Here is a 17080-nt window from a genome sequence, read left to right on the forward strand (position 1 = left end):
CTAGGAGACCAGTCTGATTCCTGCTCCTCAAAAGATAAGTTTTCTGCTCTGCTTTTTGCATTTGTGTTTTGGTTTTGTTTTGCCTTGTTTTTCTGGATTTCTGCCATTCCCTGCTGGGGTGAGCTGAATTCCTTTTTGCTCTGTCTTCAGAAAATACCTGAGTACTGATATAGTCTTTTTGAAGCCTAGCGTCTTCAGGGCTTTTTTCCCTATCAGTCTTTTGGCTCTTGTTTTGATAGGGTTTTTGGCGAATTGCAGACAGCAGCTTTTCTAGCCTATCCTATTTAGTTAGCTTGGGCCCCATCATTTGCTCAGCCTATCTTTCTATCTGTGTGAGTGTTTCTTCATCTTGCTTCACCGTCATTATTTGTTGGGGGCTGCCTATTGCTTTGGGGTCTGCTCTGGGGCAGTTTAGATTTCCCTTTCTGTCTTTAGGCTATTTAGTTCTCCGGCTGTGATCGAGGGGTCTAGGGCACCGTAGGAACCCCCACGGCTACTGCTAGATGTTGATAGGTTCCGGGGTCTGCAATCCGATAGCTGCCAACTTCTCTGGTTTTCTGGACTTGGCTAGTATTTCTGTTTTTGCCTCCTACAGTGACTCATTCATAACAGAATCACCCGCCATACCACAGATCCTAGGGTACTCAATAGCAGGAAAGAATTGTAAAAAAAAAAAAAAGTGTGTATATTTTTTCCTCTATATCTCTGAGGCCGTAGGGGGAATTTTTTTTCTCTCAATGGAGATAAAGCAATTGTCTGATCGTGTGGAGCAGCTCGCTGCGGAAGTGCGGGGAATTTCCGCCTACCTTGCTCATTCACATGCTGCTGAACCAAAGATCCCTACCCCTGATGTGTTTTTTGGGGATCGGTCTAAATTTTTGAATTTCAAAAATAATTGTAAATTATTTTTTGCCTTGAAGCCTAACTCGTCAGGGAGCTCCGCGCAGCAGGTTAAAATTGTCATCTCTTTGCTGCGTGGCGATCCCCAGGATTGGGCGTTTTCTTTGAAACCAGATGATCTATTCTGACTAATGTGAACGCATTTTTTCAAGCCTTGGGGTTGTTGTATGACGAACCTAGTGCTATTGATCAGGCTGAAAAGACCCTGTTGGCATTGAGCCAGGGTCGAGATTCTGCAGAATTATACTGTTAAAAATTCCGAAAGTGGGCGGTCCTAACTACCTGGAATGCCTTGGCAGCTCTCTTTCGGAAGGGTTTGTCAGAAGCCGTAAAAGATACTATGGTGGGATTTCCTGTTCCCTCTGGTCTTGACGATTCTATGTCATTAGCCATTCAGGTTGATCGGCATTTACATGAATGCAGGACTGCACGAGAGGTGTTGCCACCTGTTGAACAAGTGTCTGAACCTATGCAATGTGATAGAGTTTTGTCCAGAGAGCAACGTCAGGAGTCCAGAAGGCGTAATAAGCTGTGTTTTTTTTGTGGAGATGCCTCGCATATTATTTCTGTCTGTCCTAAACGAGAGAAACGTTTTGCACACACGTTTTCTGTGGGTGGTGTTCAACCTAAGTTTCTTCTGGCAATTACTCTGATCTGCTCCCTGTCCACATTTTCCGCCAAGGCTTTTGTGGATTCGGGAGCAGCCCTGAACCTAATGGACTTGGATTTTGCTAAACGTTGTGGATTTCCTATGACACCTCTGCGGACGCCTATCCCTTTGAGGGGGATTGATGCTATTCCTTTGGTGAAAAATAAACCTCAGTTTTGGACCCAGGTGGTAATGCGGGTCGCCCCAGACCATCAAGAAAATTGCAGATTTTTGGTGTTGCATAATTTGCATGATACCATTGTTCTGGGGTTTCCCTGATTGCAAATTCATAATCCAGTTTTGGATTGGAAATCTGTGTCTGTGGTGAGTTGGGGTTGTCGGTGTGCCCTTAGTGAGGCTCCGGTTTTTTCCACCTCTCCTCAGTCGCATGATGTTCCTGACTATTTGGCGGACTTTTATGATGTATTTAGTGAGAATGAGTCTGCGTCTTTGCCTCCTCATAGGAGTTATGACTGTGCAATTGAACTGAGCCCGGGGTGTAAATTTCCCAAGGGTCAGCTTTTCAATTTATCTGTACCCGAACACGAGGCTATGCGATCCTATATTAAGGAGGCGTTGGAGAAGGGTCATATTAGACCATCCTCTTCACCCTTAGGTGCCGTTTTTGTTTTCGTGGCCAAAAAGGATGGTTCATTAAGGCCTTGTATTGATTATCGTGCCCTCAACAAAATTACTATTAAATATCAGTATCCGTTACCCCTGATTTCGGATCTATTCTCCAGAGTTAAAGGTGCTTGCTGGTTTACCAAGCTTGACCTCAGGGGGGCGTATAATCTTATCCGCATTAAGCATGGGGATGAATGGAAGACGGCGTTTAATACTCGCCGGGACATTTTGAGTACATGGTGATGCCTTTTGGGCTCATTAATGCCCCTTCTGTCTTCCAGTGCTTCATGAACGACATTTTCCGAGACTTTGTGGATAAATTTTTGATTATCTATCTGGATGATATTTTGATCTTCTCCAAGGACTGGGATTCTCATGTGGAACATGTTTGGACTGTGTTCCGGATCTTGAGGGAGAATTCCCTGTATGTCATGCCTTTTTGGGGTACAGAGGATTTCATTTTTGGGATTTATTTTGTCTCCGTCAACTATTGAAATGGACCCGGCCAAGGTACACGCCATTTATGATTGGGTTCAGCCCACTTCTTTGAAGACCCACCAGAAGTTTTTGGGTTTTGCTAATTTTTATCGGAAATTTATAGCAAAATTTTCTAGTATTGCCAAGCCATTGACGATCTGACTAAGAAGAGTGCTGATGTGTTGAATTGGTCTCCGGAGGCTGTTTCATCCTTTCAGGAGCTGAAGCGAAGATTCACTTCTGCCCCGGTTTTGCGGCAACCTGATGTCTCACTCCCGTTCCAGGTAGAGGTGGACGCTTCTGAGATTGGTGCAGGAGCTGTTTTGTCCCAAAAGGATCCTGTAACATCTAAAATGAATCCCTGTGCTTTCTTTTCCCAAAAGTTCTCTCCATCTGAACGTAACTATGATGTGGGGAATCGGGAACTGTTAGCCATGAAATGGGCATTTGAGGAGTGGAGACATTGGTTGGAGGGAGCTAAACATCAAGTCTGGTACTCACTGACCACAAGAATTTGATTTACCTGGAGTCGGCCAAACGCTTGAACCCTAGACAGGCTAGGTGGGCCTTGTTTTTTACACGTTTTGATTTTGTGGTCTATTTTCTTCCTGGCACTAAGAATGTCAAGGCAGACGCCCTCTCTAGGAGCTTCTTTGCTGATTCTCCTGTGGTGACCAAAGCCTGCTACCATCTTAGGCGAAGGGGTAGTTCTTTCTGCCATCTCGCCCGATTTGAGACGTGCTCTGGAAGAGTTCCAGGAGGACAAACCTGAGCGTTGTCCCAGTGGAAAGTTGTATGTTCCTGACCAGTGGAAGAAGAGAGTGATGTCTGAAGTTCATTGCTCTGCATTGGCTGGTCATCCAGGTATTTTTTGTACTAGAGATCTGGTGAGTCGGTCTTTTTGGTGGCCCACCTTGTTTCGTGATGTCAGGAATTTTGTGCAGTCCTGTGGGACTTGCTCCCGGTCTAAACCTTGTTCTCGCTCTAGTGGGTTGTTGATGCCTTTGCCGGTCTCCAGGAGGCCATGGACCCATATTTCAATGGATTTCATCTCTGATATGCCTGTCTCTCAGAGAATGACTGTTATTTGGGTGATTTGTGATAGGTTCTCTAAGATGGTTCATCTTGTACCACTCCCTAAGTTGCCATCTTCCTCTGAGTTGGTGCCCCTGTTTTTGCAACAGGTGGTTCGCTTGCACGGGATTCCTGAGAACATTGTATCTGACAGAGGAGTTCAGTTTGTGTCTAGATTTTGGAGGACTTTCTGTTCCAAGCTGGGAATTCAGTTGTCCTTCTCCTCTGCTTTTCACCCTCAGACCAATGGGCAGACGGATAGAACAAACCAGACCTTGGAGTCGTATTTGAGATGTTTTATTTCCGCTGATCAGGATGATTGGGTTTCATTTTTGCCCTTGGCCGAATTTGCTTTAAATAATAGAGCTAGTTCTGCCACTTTGATGTCACCTTTTTTTTGTAACTTTGGGTTTCATCCTCGATTTTCTTCAGGGCAGGTGGAGCCTTCTGCCTGCCCAGGTGTTGACACTGTAGTGGAGAGAATGCACGAGATCTGGGACCAAGTGGTGGATAAGTTATCTCTCTCCCAGGAAAAGGCCCAGCGTTTTTCCAACCGACATAGGACCATTGGTCCCCAGTTTAAGGTTGGTATTATGGTTTGGTTATCATCAAAAAATATCGCTATGAAGGTGGCTTTTCCTAAGTTTAAGCCTAGATTTATTGGACCTTACAAGATTTTGGAGATTATTAATCCGGTCTCATCTCTTTTCGTTTGGCTCTTCCTGTCACATTTAAAATCCATAATGTGTTTCATAAGTACTTGTTGAAGAGGTTTGTTGAACCAGTTGTTCCTGGGGTGGCACCTCCGGACCCTGTATTGGTTGAAGGTAACATGGAATATGAGGTAGAGAAGATACTGGATTCCCGTCTGGCTAGACAGAGACTCCAGTATTTGGTTAAGTGGAAGGGTTATGGTCAGGAGGATAATTCCTGGGTCTCTGCCTCTGATATTCATGCCAAAAGATTGGTGCGTGCCTTTCATCGGGCTCACCCTGATCGCCCTGGTGGCGTGGATGAGGGTTCGGTGACCCCTCCTTAAGGGGGAGGTACTGTTGTGAGTTCATTTTCCCCTTCACCATTGAGGGCTGATGAACTCCCTCTTCTGGTGAAGGAAGGTAGTGAGGCTGATTACCAAGCACCTGAGCAGAATGATGACTGGGTGACTGGAATTACTGACTGGATATAATGCAGCCGACGCCCTTCTGCCTTGCAGGTGATTTCTCTGAGGGATTATAGGAGACCAGTCTGATTCCTGCTCCTCAAAAGATAAGTTTTCTGCTCTGCTTTTTGCATTTGTGTTTTGGTTTTGTTTTGCCTTGTTTTTCTGGATTTCTGCCATTCCCTGCTGGGGTGAGCTGAATTCCTTTTTGCTCTGTCTTCAGAAAATACCTGAGTACTGATATAGTCTTTTTGAAGCCTAGCGTCTTCAGGGTTTTTTTCCCTATCAGTCTGTTGGCTCTTGTTTTGATAGGGTTTTTGGCGGATTGCAGACAGCAGCTTTTCTATCCTGTCCTATTTAGTTAGCTTGGGCCCCATCATTTGCTCAGCCTATCTTTCTATCTGTGTGAGTGTTTTTTCATCTTGCTTCACCGTCATTATATGTTGGGGGCTGCCTATTGCTTTGGGGTCTGCTCTGGGGCAGTTTAGATTTCCCTTTCTGTCTTTAGGCTATTTAGTTCTCCGGCTGTGATCGAGGGGTCTAGGGCACCGTAGGAACCCCCCACGGCTACTGCTAGTTGTTGTTGATAGGTTCAGGGGTCTGCAATCCGATAGCTGCCAACTTCTCTGGTTTTCTGGACTTAGCTAGTATTTCTGTTTTTGCCTCCTACGGTGACTCATTCATAACAGGCAGTATTATAGTAGTTATATTCTTGTACATAGGGACAGTATTATAGTAGTTATATTCTTGTACATAGGGAGCAGTATTATAGTAGTTATATTCTTGTACATAGGAGCAGTATTATAGTAGTTATATTCTTGCACATAGGGAGCAGTATTATAGTAGTTATATTCTTGTACATAGGAGCAGTATTATAGTAGTTATATTCTTGTACATAGGAGCAGTATTATAGTAGTTATATTCTTGTACATAGGAGCAGTATTATAGTAGTTATATTCTTGTACAAAGGTGCAGTATTATAGTAGTTATATTCTTGTACAAAGGTGCAGTATTATAGTAGTTATATTCTTGCACATAGGGGCAGTATTATAGTAGTTATATTCTTGTACATAGGGACAGTATTATAGTAGTTATATTCTTGTACATAGGAGCAGTATTATAGCAGTTATATTCTTGTACATAGGAGCAGTATTATAGTAGTTATATTCTTGTACATAGGGAGCAGTATTATAGTAGTTATATTCTTGTACATAGGGAGCAGTATTATAGTAGTTATATTCTTGTACATAGGAGCAGTATCATAGTAGTTATATTCTTGTACATAGGAGCAGTATTATAGTAGTTATATTCTTGTACATCGGGGCAGTATTATAGTAGTTATATTCTTGTACATAGGGGCAGTATTATAGTAGTTATATTCTTGTACATAGGAGCAGTATTATAGTAGTTATATTCTTGTACATAGGAGCAGTATTATAGTAGTTATATTCTTGTACATAGGGAGCAGTATTATAGTAGCTATATTCTTTTACATAGGCGCATAGTTCGTTTCTTAGAGCATGGAGGCAAACTAATAGATTTTTACCATTTATTCCCAAAAGGGCAGTGATTACATAGATAAAGAATTGTTACAAAATTGAGACATTAAATATGTACAGATACAAATATAACATAAAGGGATTAAAAGACAGAAAGTAACACTCACATGTGTTCAGTCGGTATCAGGCAGACCATGTGTACATAGGGGGCAGTATTATAATAGTTATATTCTTGTACATAGGGGCAGTATTATAGTATTTATATTCTTGTACATAGGGGCAGTATTATAGTAATTATATTCTTGTATATAGGGGGCTGTATTATAGTAGTTATATTCTTGTACATAGGAGCAGTATTATAGTAGTTATATTCTATAGATAGGGGCAGTATTATAGTGACTGTATTTTGTTTGCAGCAATAGAGGACTCATTTATATGTAAGTTGCCTTCGTACCTCTCTTAGCTCCAGTGGGATCTGTTGTCCTAAACCCGTCAGGGGACCATAAACAACTTTATATCCAGTAACTGGCCCGGTGGCTGCCGTCCATTGTATCCTCATGGAATCTGCTGTCTGGTCGGAGAATACCAGATTGGAAGGTCCTCTATAAGTTTCTGAGGCTAGAACCAAATTGTGTATACATTACTAAGGCCGGATGAAACCTATGGCATATTATTCATTTTGCTTTAAATGTGTAAATAACCTGACAGTGTTACATGTAGCAGAGCTGGTATTGTGGGGTGCCGTAGAGCGGAGTTTGCTCAGTTGTCATTGCACAGGACTTCAGGTAACTCAAATTCATTGTTAAAATTTACTCTGCTGCATCCACACATTTTGGCATTGGTAAGGACTTACTGCTTTCAGGTATGTAGACTCCTCCAGTCGTTATACAGACTTTTCGGGAAACCAGAGGAAGAAGTGTCCCCAGAATCTTGAAATCAGTCACATAGAAGAAGTAGTCTTCTGTCGGAGTGGACGCTACCCTGGTCAGCTCTCGGCTGTCGGCATTTTTGATTCCTGATGAACATATTAGAGAATGTCATGAAGTCTTTGAGTCGTCCTCCACTCTTCCCTATTATAATCCATCGTCATATATATCGGAGAACACTGGGTCAGAACCAGTATAGCTCCAGTGTCACGTCACTCCTTAATAGGGTGACATTACACCGAGACTCAGCCTCAATTCCTGTAAATAAATTAATGGGCTATAAATATTAAAGATGAGACTGTCTGCAGTCACCACTAGAGGGAGCTCACTGTCCTATTGGTGTATACAGGCCTTTTTAGGAGCTGCATAAATCTGTATACAGTGAGCGCCCTCTAGTGGGAGCTGCAAGTAAGCAAACTATTCTGTGGCATTGTGAAATGGTCATAAAAGGTGTGGGGACTGTGCAAATGTGCTTCAAAAGGGGAGATTCTGGGAGATTTTGAGGCCGTTCCTTAAAATGTTCCACTAATGGGGTACAAACGTCAGGAGGTAAGTATTGGGCCCCCTCAGGCACCAGCGCCTGTGTGTGACACCTCTCTCTGATCCTCCGTTACCTATGCCCTAATATATTCAGTCATTGCTGTAAATGGCTGATCCAGATCCTGATCCAGGTTTACGTTTCTCTCTGGGACGTACCAACAGCAAATATTTTTATCCCTAGATTTTTCAGTCTCTGCGACGCCTGATCGACCTCATCCTGGGATTTTCCGTCCGTTATCAAAATTACAACCTGGAAAACACAAAATGCGGTCAGTAATCTAGAGCTGTACACTGTATGTGACTACCCTGTGAATAGCAGCGTGGGATTGTAACGTTTGGTGGGGGACAGTGATTGGGTATTGAGCTGGATTATGATGATGGCATCTCGCCATAGTTTGTGTGCACTGTATGGTGGCATTATCTATGCACTTTCTGGTAGTATTATTTATGCACTGTATGGTGGTATTATTTATGCACTTTATGGTAGTATTATTTATGCATTGTATGATGGTATTATTTATGCACTTTAAGGTAGTATTATTTTAGCACTGTATGGTGGCATTATTTATGCACTTTATGGTAGTATTATGTTAGCATTGTATGGTGGTATTATTTATACACTTTCTGGTAGTATTATTTTAGCATTGTATGGTGGTATTGTTTATACACTTTCTGATAGTATAATTTTAGCATTGTATGGTAGTATTATCTATGCACTTTCTGGTAGTATTATTTATGTATTATATGGTGGTATTTTAATTCTTTGTATGATGGTATTTATGTACTGTAGATTGTTATAGAAGCACTGTTTCGTGGTATTATGTAGGTATGCATGGTAGCATTTTTATGCTCTATGTTGAGTTCTTATTTTTACACTGTATGGCAATATTATTTTGGCATCATATGGTCATGTTGTTTGTGCACTATATGATGATATCACTGTATTTGTGCACTATATGGTGGTATTATTTAAGCACTTTATGGTGGCATCATTTAGTCATCATATGGTGGTATTTATGTACTGTACTGTGTTATTAGTGCACTATATGATGGTATTATTTAAGCATATATGGAAGTATTTTCTGTGCTCTATGTGGAGTTTGAATTTCTGAACTGTTTCTGTTATATGGTGGTGCTATTTATGCACTATATGGTGGTATTATAACATATTTGTGCACGGAATGGCTGTCTTATTTATGCAATGTATGGTGGTATTTTTATGTACTGTAATGTGTTATTCATGCACTACATGATGTTATATTTAGTTATATATAGAATTATTTTTTATGCTTTGTTTGGAGTTTTAACTTATGCACCGTAGGGTGGTTTTGTTTTTGCGTCGCATGGTGGTGCTGTTTATGTACTAAATGGTGGTATTATAAAGTATTTGTGCACTGAATGTTGGTATTATTTAGGCAATGTATGGCGGTATTATTTATCACTATGTGGTGATATCATTTAGTCATTGTATGGTGGTATATTTATGCACTGTATGGTGGCATTTATGAACTGTAAAGTTTGATTAATGTACTATATGGTGGTATATTCAGTTATACATGGAAGTATTTTTTTATACTTTATGTGGAGTTTTAATTTATGCACTGTATGGAGGTATTGTTTTAGCGTTGCATGGTGGTGTTATTTATGAACTATATGGTGGTATTATAAAGTATTTGTGCACTGAATGGTGGCATTATTTAGGCAATCTATGGTGGTATTATTTATTCCCTATATGGTGGTATCATTTAGGCATAGTTTTTTATTATTATTATGCGCCTTCATGTCCTGCACTAATGACATTGTAGCTCAGCGCTACATTGGCAGGAATAGAAGACATGAGAAGGGTTTATTTTTTGTATTGCAGCATTTTCTGTTGTTTTCGGGGGGATTTCTTATTTTTTTTAACCTTCCCTCTAATTTGTCTTTATTCAGGAACATACAGTGTGATGACTCGTCAGGTATAGCAGAGAACACTTTTGCATTCATCATTCTTCCTATTTCACTGCATCCTTTTCCCCACCTCATATTGCGGTACATTGCGGTGTTTGTACAATGTGATTTCTACTGTTCGTGCAGATTCCAGTTCTGACCTTTGGTATGTCCGGTCGCAGGATGGCTGGTCCAAAGAAATTATCTGTGGCATATCTCAGTCCAGCGCCCGTCCGCGTGTTCCCCCCTTTGTAGGCCAGGGTTCTTATGGCCTGAATCACCTCGGACCCATTTCGGTATCGAGAAAAGTCAAACTCTGTTCTAAAAGGAAAGGTCATTCCAGTTTATTTAACCACAAAAAAAGTAGGCGTTGGTCTGAGCATTTGTGGAGCTGACGTAACCCGCCGCGTTATTGTCTCAGTGTATCCATGATGCAAAATAGCGCAACACTGATTGAAAATGTCCTACTGTTCTGTGCATGCAGTCCCCATGCAAACCTGTGTCTCCATGGTAACAGACAACAAGCAAACCTTATGTAGTCTGAGCGTATATTGGTGCTCATTTCAATCTGTCCCTGACTTCATACCAATTACATTAATATTTATTTATTTTAATACACATTATTCAGAAACTTCAGATTCATGATTAAAAGTGTCCCTGCATTGTGTGCCTTATGCGGACCTATGCATCGCCATGGTAACAGACGACAACAAACGCTGTGTAGTCTGATCCTTCAGTCGGATTGGTTTCTTGCTGTTTGCTTTTTCCTGCTAATATACTGATTATATGTTATTAACAACTAGGGAATGGATGGAAATGAGCGTGACTGAAGCATCGGACTATACAGTGTCTGATGTCTCTCGCCACAGAGACACATAGGTCTGCAGAGGAGCTGGAAACACAAAATAGCAGGACATGTATCCATTAGGGCTATACGCAAAATTACTATATATATATTATACACACATACAGTATATATTAAAAACAAATCAACAGATCACTGGTCTTATTTTTGTAAATCGGGATCTGATTGGAGACTATGGGTAAAACATTTTTGCCCTCATGTCTGCACTAGAAGATTTGGGCAGAGAGGAGATTTCCCTTTTTGTCGCTGTACAGTACAGAGTTTGCGCTCACGGTCTCACCTGCTCGCTGGGGGATCAACTTTGCCTCCAGCTGGAGCATAAAGCCATAAAATGAAAAGATTACAACTGACAGGTTCAAGTCATACATGAGACTCCGTGTTCCCTTTTACTCCTTTGAGCAATAAATACCAGAGTTCTGATCCCTGGGATTTAAACTGTAACTGTCGATTCAGAACTAACAGCAAAATGTCTGTGTCTGCCGCTAGCTCCTTCTCCCCGGGCTGCCTCTAGCTCCTCCCCTCTGTTGACCTCTAGCTCCTTCCTCCCTGCTGCTTCTAGCTCCTCCCCTCTGCCTCTAGCTCCTTCCCTCTGCCTCTAGCTCCTTCCCTCTGCCTCTAGCGCCTTCCTTCTGTCTGCCTTTAGCTCCTCCCTGCTGTCTGTAGCTCCTCCCCACTGTTGGCTTCTAGCTCCTTCCTCCCTGCTTCAGTTAGCTCCTCCCCCTGATTCTAGCTCCTCCCCTCTGCCTCTAGCTCCTTCCCTCTGTCTGCCTTTAGCTCCTACCTGCTGCCTGTAGCTCCTCCCCTCTGTTGGCTTCTAGCTCCTTCCTCCCTGCTTCCTCTAGCTCCTCCCCTCTGTCTGCTTCTAACTACTCCCATCTGTATGCCTCTAGCTCCTTCCCTCTGTCTGCCTGTAGCTCCTCCCTGATGTCTGTAGCTCCTCTCCTCTGTTGGCTTCTAGCTCCTTCCTCCCTGCTTCCTCTAGCTCCTCCCCTCTTCTGTTTCTAACTACTACCATCTGTCTGCCTCTAGCTCATCCCCTCTATTGGCCTCTAGCTCCTCCCTCCCTGATTATTCAAGCTCCTCCCTTCTGCCTCTAGATCCTTCCCTCTGTCTGCCTTTAGCCCCTCCCTGCTGCCTGTAGCTCCTCCCCTCTGTTGGCTTCTAGCTCCTTCCTCCCTGCTTCCTCTAGCTCCTCCCCTCTGTCTGCGTCTAACTACTCCCATCTGTATGCCTCTAGCTCCTTCCCTCTGTCTGCCTGTAGCTCCTCCCTGATGTCTGTAGCTCCTTCCTCCCTGCTTCCTCTAGCTCCTCCCCTCTTCTGTTTCTAACTACTACCATCTGTCTGCCTCTAGCCCCTCCCCTCTGTTGGCCTCTAGCTTCTTCCACCCAGCTGATTCTAGCTCCTTCCCTCTGTCTGCCTTTAGCTCCTCCCCTCTGTTGGCTTCTAGCTCCTTTCTCCCTGCTTTCTCTAGCTCCTCCTCCTGTGTCTAGCTCCTCCCCTCTGTCAGCCTCTAGCTCCTCTCCTCTGTCTCTAGCCTCTCCCCTCTGTCTATCTCTAGCTCCTCCCCTCTGTTGGCTTTTAGCTCCTTCATCCCAGCTGCTTCTAGCTCCTCCCCTCTGTCACTAGCTTGTCCCCTCAGTCTGCCTCTAGCTCCTCCCCTCTGCCTCTAGCTCCTCCCCTCTGTCTGTCTCTAGCTGCTCCCCTGTCAGCCTCTAGTTATTCCCTCCCTGCTGCCTCTGGCTACTCCCCTCTGTCTGTCTGCCTCCAGCTCCACCCCTCTAACTCCTCTGTTATGAGCTCATTTTCTGCTCCACCAGTTGAGAGTTCTCCCTCCGTTCTCCCTCTGGTGGTGACAGGAGGTAGTGAGGTTGGTTTAATTGGTAGTGATCTGCCACCTGGTGAGGAAGATGACGATTGGATCTCTGGAGTATCAGACTGGATATAAGACAGCCGACGCCCTAGCCTGGTGCTGGTGATTCAGTCTGCTTCTCAGGTCTTGGACTCAGCTCTGTTCCAGTCTTCTCAAGTTAAGTTTGTTTTTGCTAATGTTCACACTTGCTCTTGTTGGTCAATTCAGCTTTTTGTGTGGTCAGCCAGCCCGACAGAGCTGTGCTGAATTTCCACTCTTATTTATCTGTATTTGCCAATTTGCCTTTTTTGTCCCTTATTAGATTGGCCTCTTTTTGCTCTGTCTCAGAATATTTCAGAGTGCTGATATAGTGGGAGAAGTCTAGTGACTTCAGGGTTAATTTTGCTATCAGTTGTGGCGGACATTTTGGTAGGGTTTTTGGCAGATTTCAGACAGTGTCTTTCCTTTCCTGTCCTTTCTAGTTAGTTTGGCCCCATCGTTTGCTCAGCCTATTTTCCTGCCTTTGTTTGTGTTTTCATCTTGTTTCACCATCAATACATGTGGGGGGCTGTCTTTCCTTTGGGGTCTGCTCTGGGGCAGTTAGTTTTCCTCTTTTCCTGCTTTAGGGTTATTTAGCTCTCCGGTTGTGACGAGGCGTCTAGGACCACCGTAGGAACGCTCCACGACTGCTGCTAGTTGCGTGTTAGGATCAGGGGTCTGCAGTCTGCATAGTTACCAACCTCTTTTGTTTTCTGAGACTTAGCTTGTGTTGTTTTTTATTTCCTCCTCGGCGACCCGTTCATAACACTCCTCCCTCCTACTCCCCTTCCCATCTCCATAGAATCCTATAGGCACCAACTGCCATCTCCTATCTCAGTAATGGGAAAATCAAGACACATTTTACCACGGAATTGAGAGTGAAAGATCAGTCCAGGCTGAGAAAAAAGCTGCATTTTCTGATACGATATATTACAAAGTTTCTTATTTTCATCTGTGCTATTAATTTAGGAAATAAAAATTAAAATGTTTCCCCTTTATGGCTTACACAGACGTATGCCCTAATTGGCATCTACAACTTTTAATTATTAATGGAGTCTTAAAAGGTGTAGACATAAAAATATAATTAATCTGACATATACAGTGGGGAAAAAAAGTATTTAGTCAGTCAGCAATAGTGCAAGTTCCACCACTTAAAAAGATGAGAGGCGTCTGTAATTTACATCATAGGTAGACCTCAACTATGGGAGACAAACTGAGAAAAAAAAAATCCAGAAAATCACATTGTCTGTTTTTTTTTCATTTTATTTGCATATTATGGTGGAAAATAAGTATTTGGTCAGAAACAAGCAATCAAGATTTCTGGCTCTCACAGACCTGTAACTTCTTCTTTAAGAGTCTCCTCTTTCCTCCACTCATTACCTGTAGTAATGGCACCTGTTTAAACTTGTTATCAGTATAAAAAGACACCTGTGCACACCCTCAAACAGTCTGACTCCAAACTCCACTATGGTGAAGACCAAAGAGCTGTCAAAGGACACCAGAAACAAAATTGTAGCCCTGCACCAGGCTGGGAAGACTGAATCTGCAATAGCCAACCAGCTTGGAGTGAAGAAATCAACTGTGGGAGCAATAATTAGAAAATGGAAGACATACAAGACCACTGATAATCTCCCTCGATCTGGTGCTCCATGCAAAATCCCACCCCGTGGGGTCAGAATGATCACAAGAACGGTGAGCAAAAATCCCAGAACCACGCGGGGGGACCTAGTGAATGAACTGCAGAGAGCTGGGACCAATGTAACAAGGCCTACCATAAGTAACACACTACGCCACCATGGACTCAGATCCTGCAGTGCCAGACGTGTCCCACTGCTTAAGCCTGTACATGTCCGGGCCCGTCTGAAGTTTGCTAGAGAGCATTTGGATGATCCAGAGGAGTTTTGGGAGAATGTCCTATGGTCTGATGAAACCAAACTGGAACTGTTTGGTAGAAACACAACTTGTCGTGTTTGGAGGAAAAAGAATACTGAGTTGCATCCATCAAACACCATACCTACTGTAAAGCATGGTGGTGGAAACATCATGCTTTGGGGCTGTTTCTCTGCAAAGGGGCCAGGACGACTGATCCGGGTACATGAAAGAATGAATGGGGCCATGTATCGTGAGATTTTGAGTGCAAACCTCCTTCCATCAGCAAGGGCATTGAAGATGAAACGTGGCTGGGTCTTTCAACATGACAATGATCCAAAGCACACCGCCAGGGCAACGAAGGAGTGGCTTCGTAAGAAGCATTTCAAGGTCCTGGAGTGGCCTAGCCAGTCTCCAGATCTCAACCCTATAGAAAACCTTTGGAGGGAGTTGAAAGTCCGTGTTGCCAAGCGAAAAGCCAAAAACATCACTGCTCTAGAGGAGATCTGCATGGAGGAATGGGCCAACATACCAACAACAGTGTGTGGCAACCTTGTGAAGACTTACAGAAAACGTTTGACCTCTGTCATTGCCAACAAAGGATATATCACAAAGTATTGAGATGAAATTTTGTTTCTGACCAAATACTTATTTTCCACCATAATATGCAAATAAAATGAAAAAAAAACAGACAATGTGATTTTCTGGATTTTTTTTTCTCAGTTTGTCTCCCATAGTTGAGGTCTACCTATGATGTAAATTACAGACGCCTCTCATCTTTTTAAGTGGTGGAACTTGCACTATTGCTGACTGACTAAATACTTTTTTTCCCCACTGTATCTATAAAACACTTCACGGCTCTTTTCTTAAGTCTATGTTTAACATGGCAACCAATCACAGCTTAGCTTTCATTTCAGTATAAGAAATAAAAGCTGTCCTCTGATTAGTTGCTTTTGGCATCAAAGTCTGTTTTTATAAAAGATTCCCTTTTATATCCATAAGTTTTGTAATGTTCTCATTTGCAATAGTAAGGAAACCCTGAAAACATGACATGTTGGGGTCTGTGAGGACTGGAGTTTTGGAAACATTGCCCTATAGTAAATCCTGCATCTTTTGTCCCTGAGCTTCGCTCCCAGCTCCTGCAGCTTCTCTCCCACCTCCTGTAGCTTTTCTCCCACCTCCTGTAGCTTTTCTCCCAGCTCCTGCAGCTTTTCTCCCAGCTCCTGCAGCTTCTCTCCCACCTCCTGCAGCTTCTCTCCCACCTCTTGCATCTTCTCTCTCATCTCCTGCAGCTTCTCTCCCACCTCTTGCATCTTCTCTCTCATCTCCTGCAGCTTCTCTCCCACCTCCTGTAGCTTTTCTCCCACCTCCTGTAGCTTTTCTCCCACCTCCTGCAGTTTCTCTCCCACCTCCTGCAGTTTCTCTCCCAGCTCCTGCAGCTTCTCTCCCACCTCCTGCAGCTTCTCTCCCACCTCCTGCAGCTTCTCTCCCACCTCCTGCAGCTTCTCTCTCATCTCCTGCAGCTTCTCTCCCAGCTCCTGCAGTTTTTCTCCCAGCTCCTGTAGCTTCTCTCCCAGCTCCTGTAGCTTCTCTCCCAGCTCCTGCAGTTTTTCTCCCAGCTCCTGCAGTTTTTCTCCCAGCTCCTGCAGTTTTTCTCCCAGCTCCTGCAGCTTCTCTCCCAGCTCCTGTAGCTTCTCTCCCAGCTCCTGTAGCTTCTCTCCCAGCTCCTGCAGTTTTTTTCCCAGCTCCTGCAGTTTTTCTCCCAGCTCCTGCAGCTACTCTCCCACCTGCTGCAGCTTCTCTCCCAGCTCCTGCAGTTTTTCTCCCACTTCCTGCAGCTTCTCTCCCAGCTCCTGCAGTTTGTCTCCCAGCTTCTCCAATTTCTCTCCCAGCTCCTGCAGCTTCTCTCCCAGCTCCTGCAGCTTCTCTCCCAGCTCCTGCAGCTTCTCTTCCACTTTCTGTAGCTTCTCTCCCAGCTCCTGCAGCTTCTCTTCCAGCGCCTGCTGTTACCCTCCTGTATAAGTTTGGATATTGATTTTGCTCCCTAAATTCTTAGCCCTGTTAATGTCACCCTAGGCAGCTGCCTATTTCACCCACTTGCAATCCCCACCCTGTTTCTACCTACGTGTCGCCTGGACTAGAAGACTCACCTTGGGTCATCGCTGTATTGGACAACTCCAAACCGGACTCCATCCTGACTGACGACATTTACAAAGTGGATGACCAATCCTTCCATAAACGTCTTAATCATCCGGAAGTTTGCCCTTCCGATACTGGACGATCCGTCTATCACAAACACTATATCGGAGTCGTAAATATTGTCGCATCTTGCTGCAGGGAAAAAGAAACAGTAATGAGGGACATTGTATATATCCCAGCTCTGCTACATTACGGTGCAAGAGTACAGTGAATCATAGAGTACAGGTGTAATGCCATCACTAGTTGTGTGCACATAGGGGGCGCTGTTCTATGCATGTGTGGCTATAGGGGGCACTGTTCTATGCATGTGTGGCTATAGGGGGCACTGTTCTTTGCATGTGTGCATATAGGAGGGTGCTGTTCTTTGCATGTGTGCATATAGGGGGCACTGTTCTCTGCATGTGTGCATATAGGAGGGTGCTGTTCTTTGCATGTGTGCATATAGGGGGCTCTGTTCTTTGCATGTGTGCACATAGGG

At 43.7% G+C, this 17080-nt stretch overlaps 1 protein-coding gene and 1 pseudogene across 3 annotated transcripts in view; both read right to left on the reverse strand.

Annotated features, from left to right (window-relative positions):
* Nucleotides 1-17080, reverse strand: part of COL7A1 (collagen type VII alpha 1 chain) — a 144762-nt gene that overhangs the window by 112041 nt on the left and 15641 nt on the right. For all 3 annotated transcript variants that reach the window (XR_012232076.1, XM_073575067.1, XM_073575068.1), the window contains exons 3-7: nucleotides 16554-16734; nucleotides 9942-10101; nucleotides 8008-8101; nucleotides 7239-7400; nucleotides 6840-7003 (exon numbers count right to left, since the gene is read on the reverse strand). Coding sequence is in view for 2 of the 3 variants with exons in the window: in XM_073575067.1 (XP_073431168.1) it covers nucleotides 6840-7003; nucleotides 7239-7400; nucleotides 8008-8101; nucleotides 9942-10101; nucleotides 16554-16734 (761 nt within the window). In the remaining variant the exon portion in view is untranslated. The remainder of the gene's footprint in view (nucleotides 1-6839; nucleotides 7004-7238; nucleotides 7401-8007; nucleotides 8102-9941; nucleotides 10102-16553; nucleotides 16735-17080) is intronic.
* On the reverse strand, nucleotides 10852-16310 carry LOC141088768 (uncharacterized; annotated as a pseudogene).

This window comes from Dendrobates tinctorius, unplaced genomic scaffold (assembly GCF_039654945.1).
Source record: "Dendrobates tinctorius isolate UK_male_01 unplaced genomic scaffold, ASM3965494v1 ptg000041l, whole genome shotgun sequence".
Lineage (NCBI taxonomy): Eukaryota > Metazoa > Chordata > Amphibia > Anura > Dendrobatidae > Dendrobates > Dendrobates tinctorius.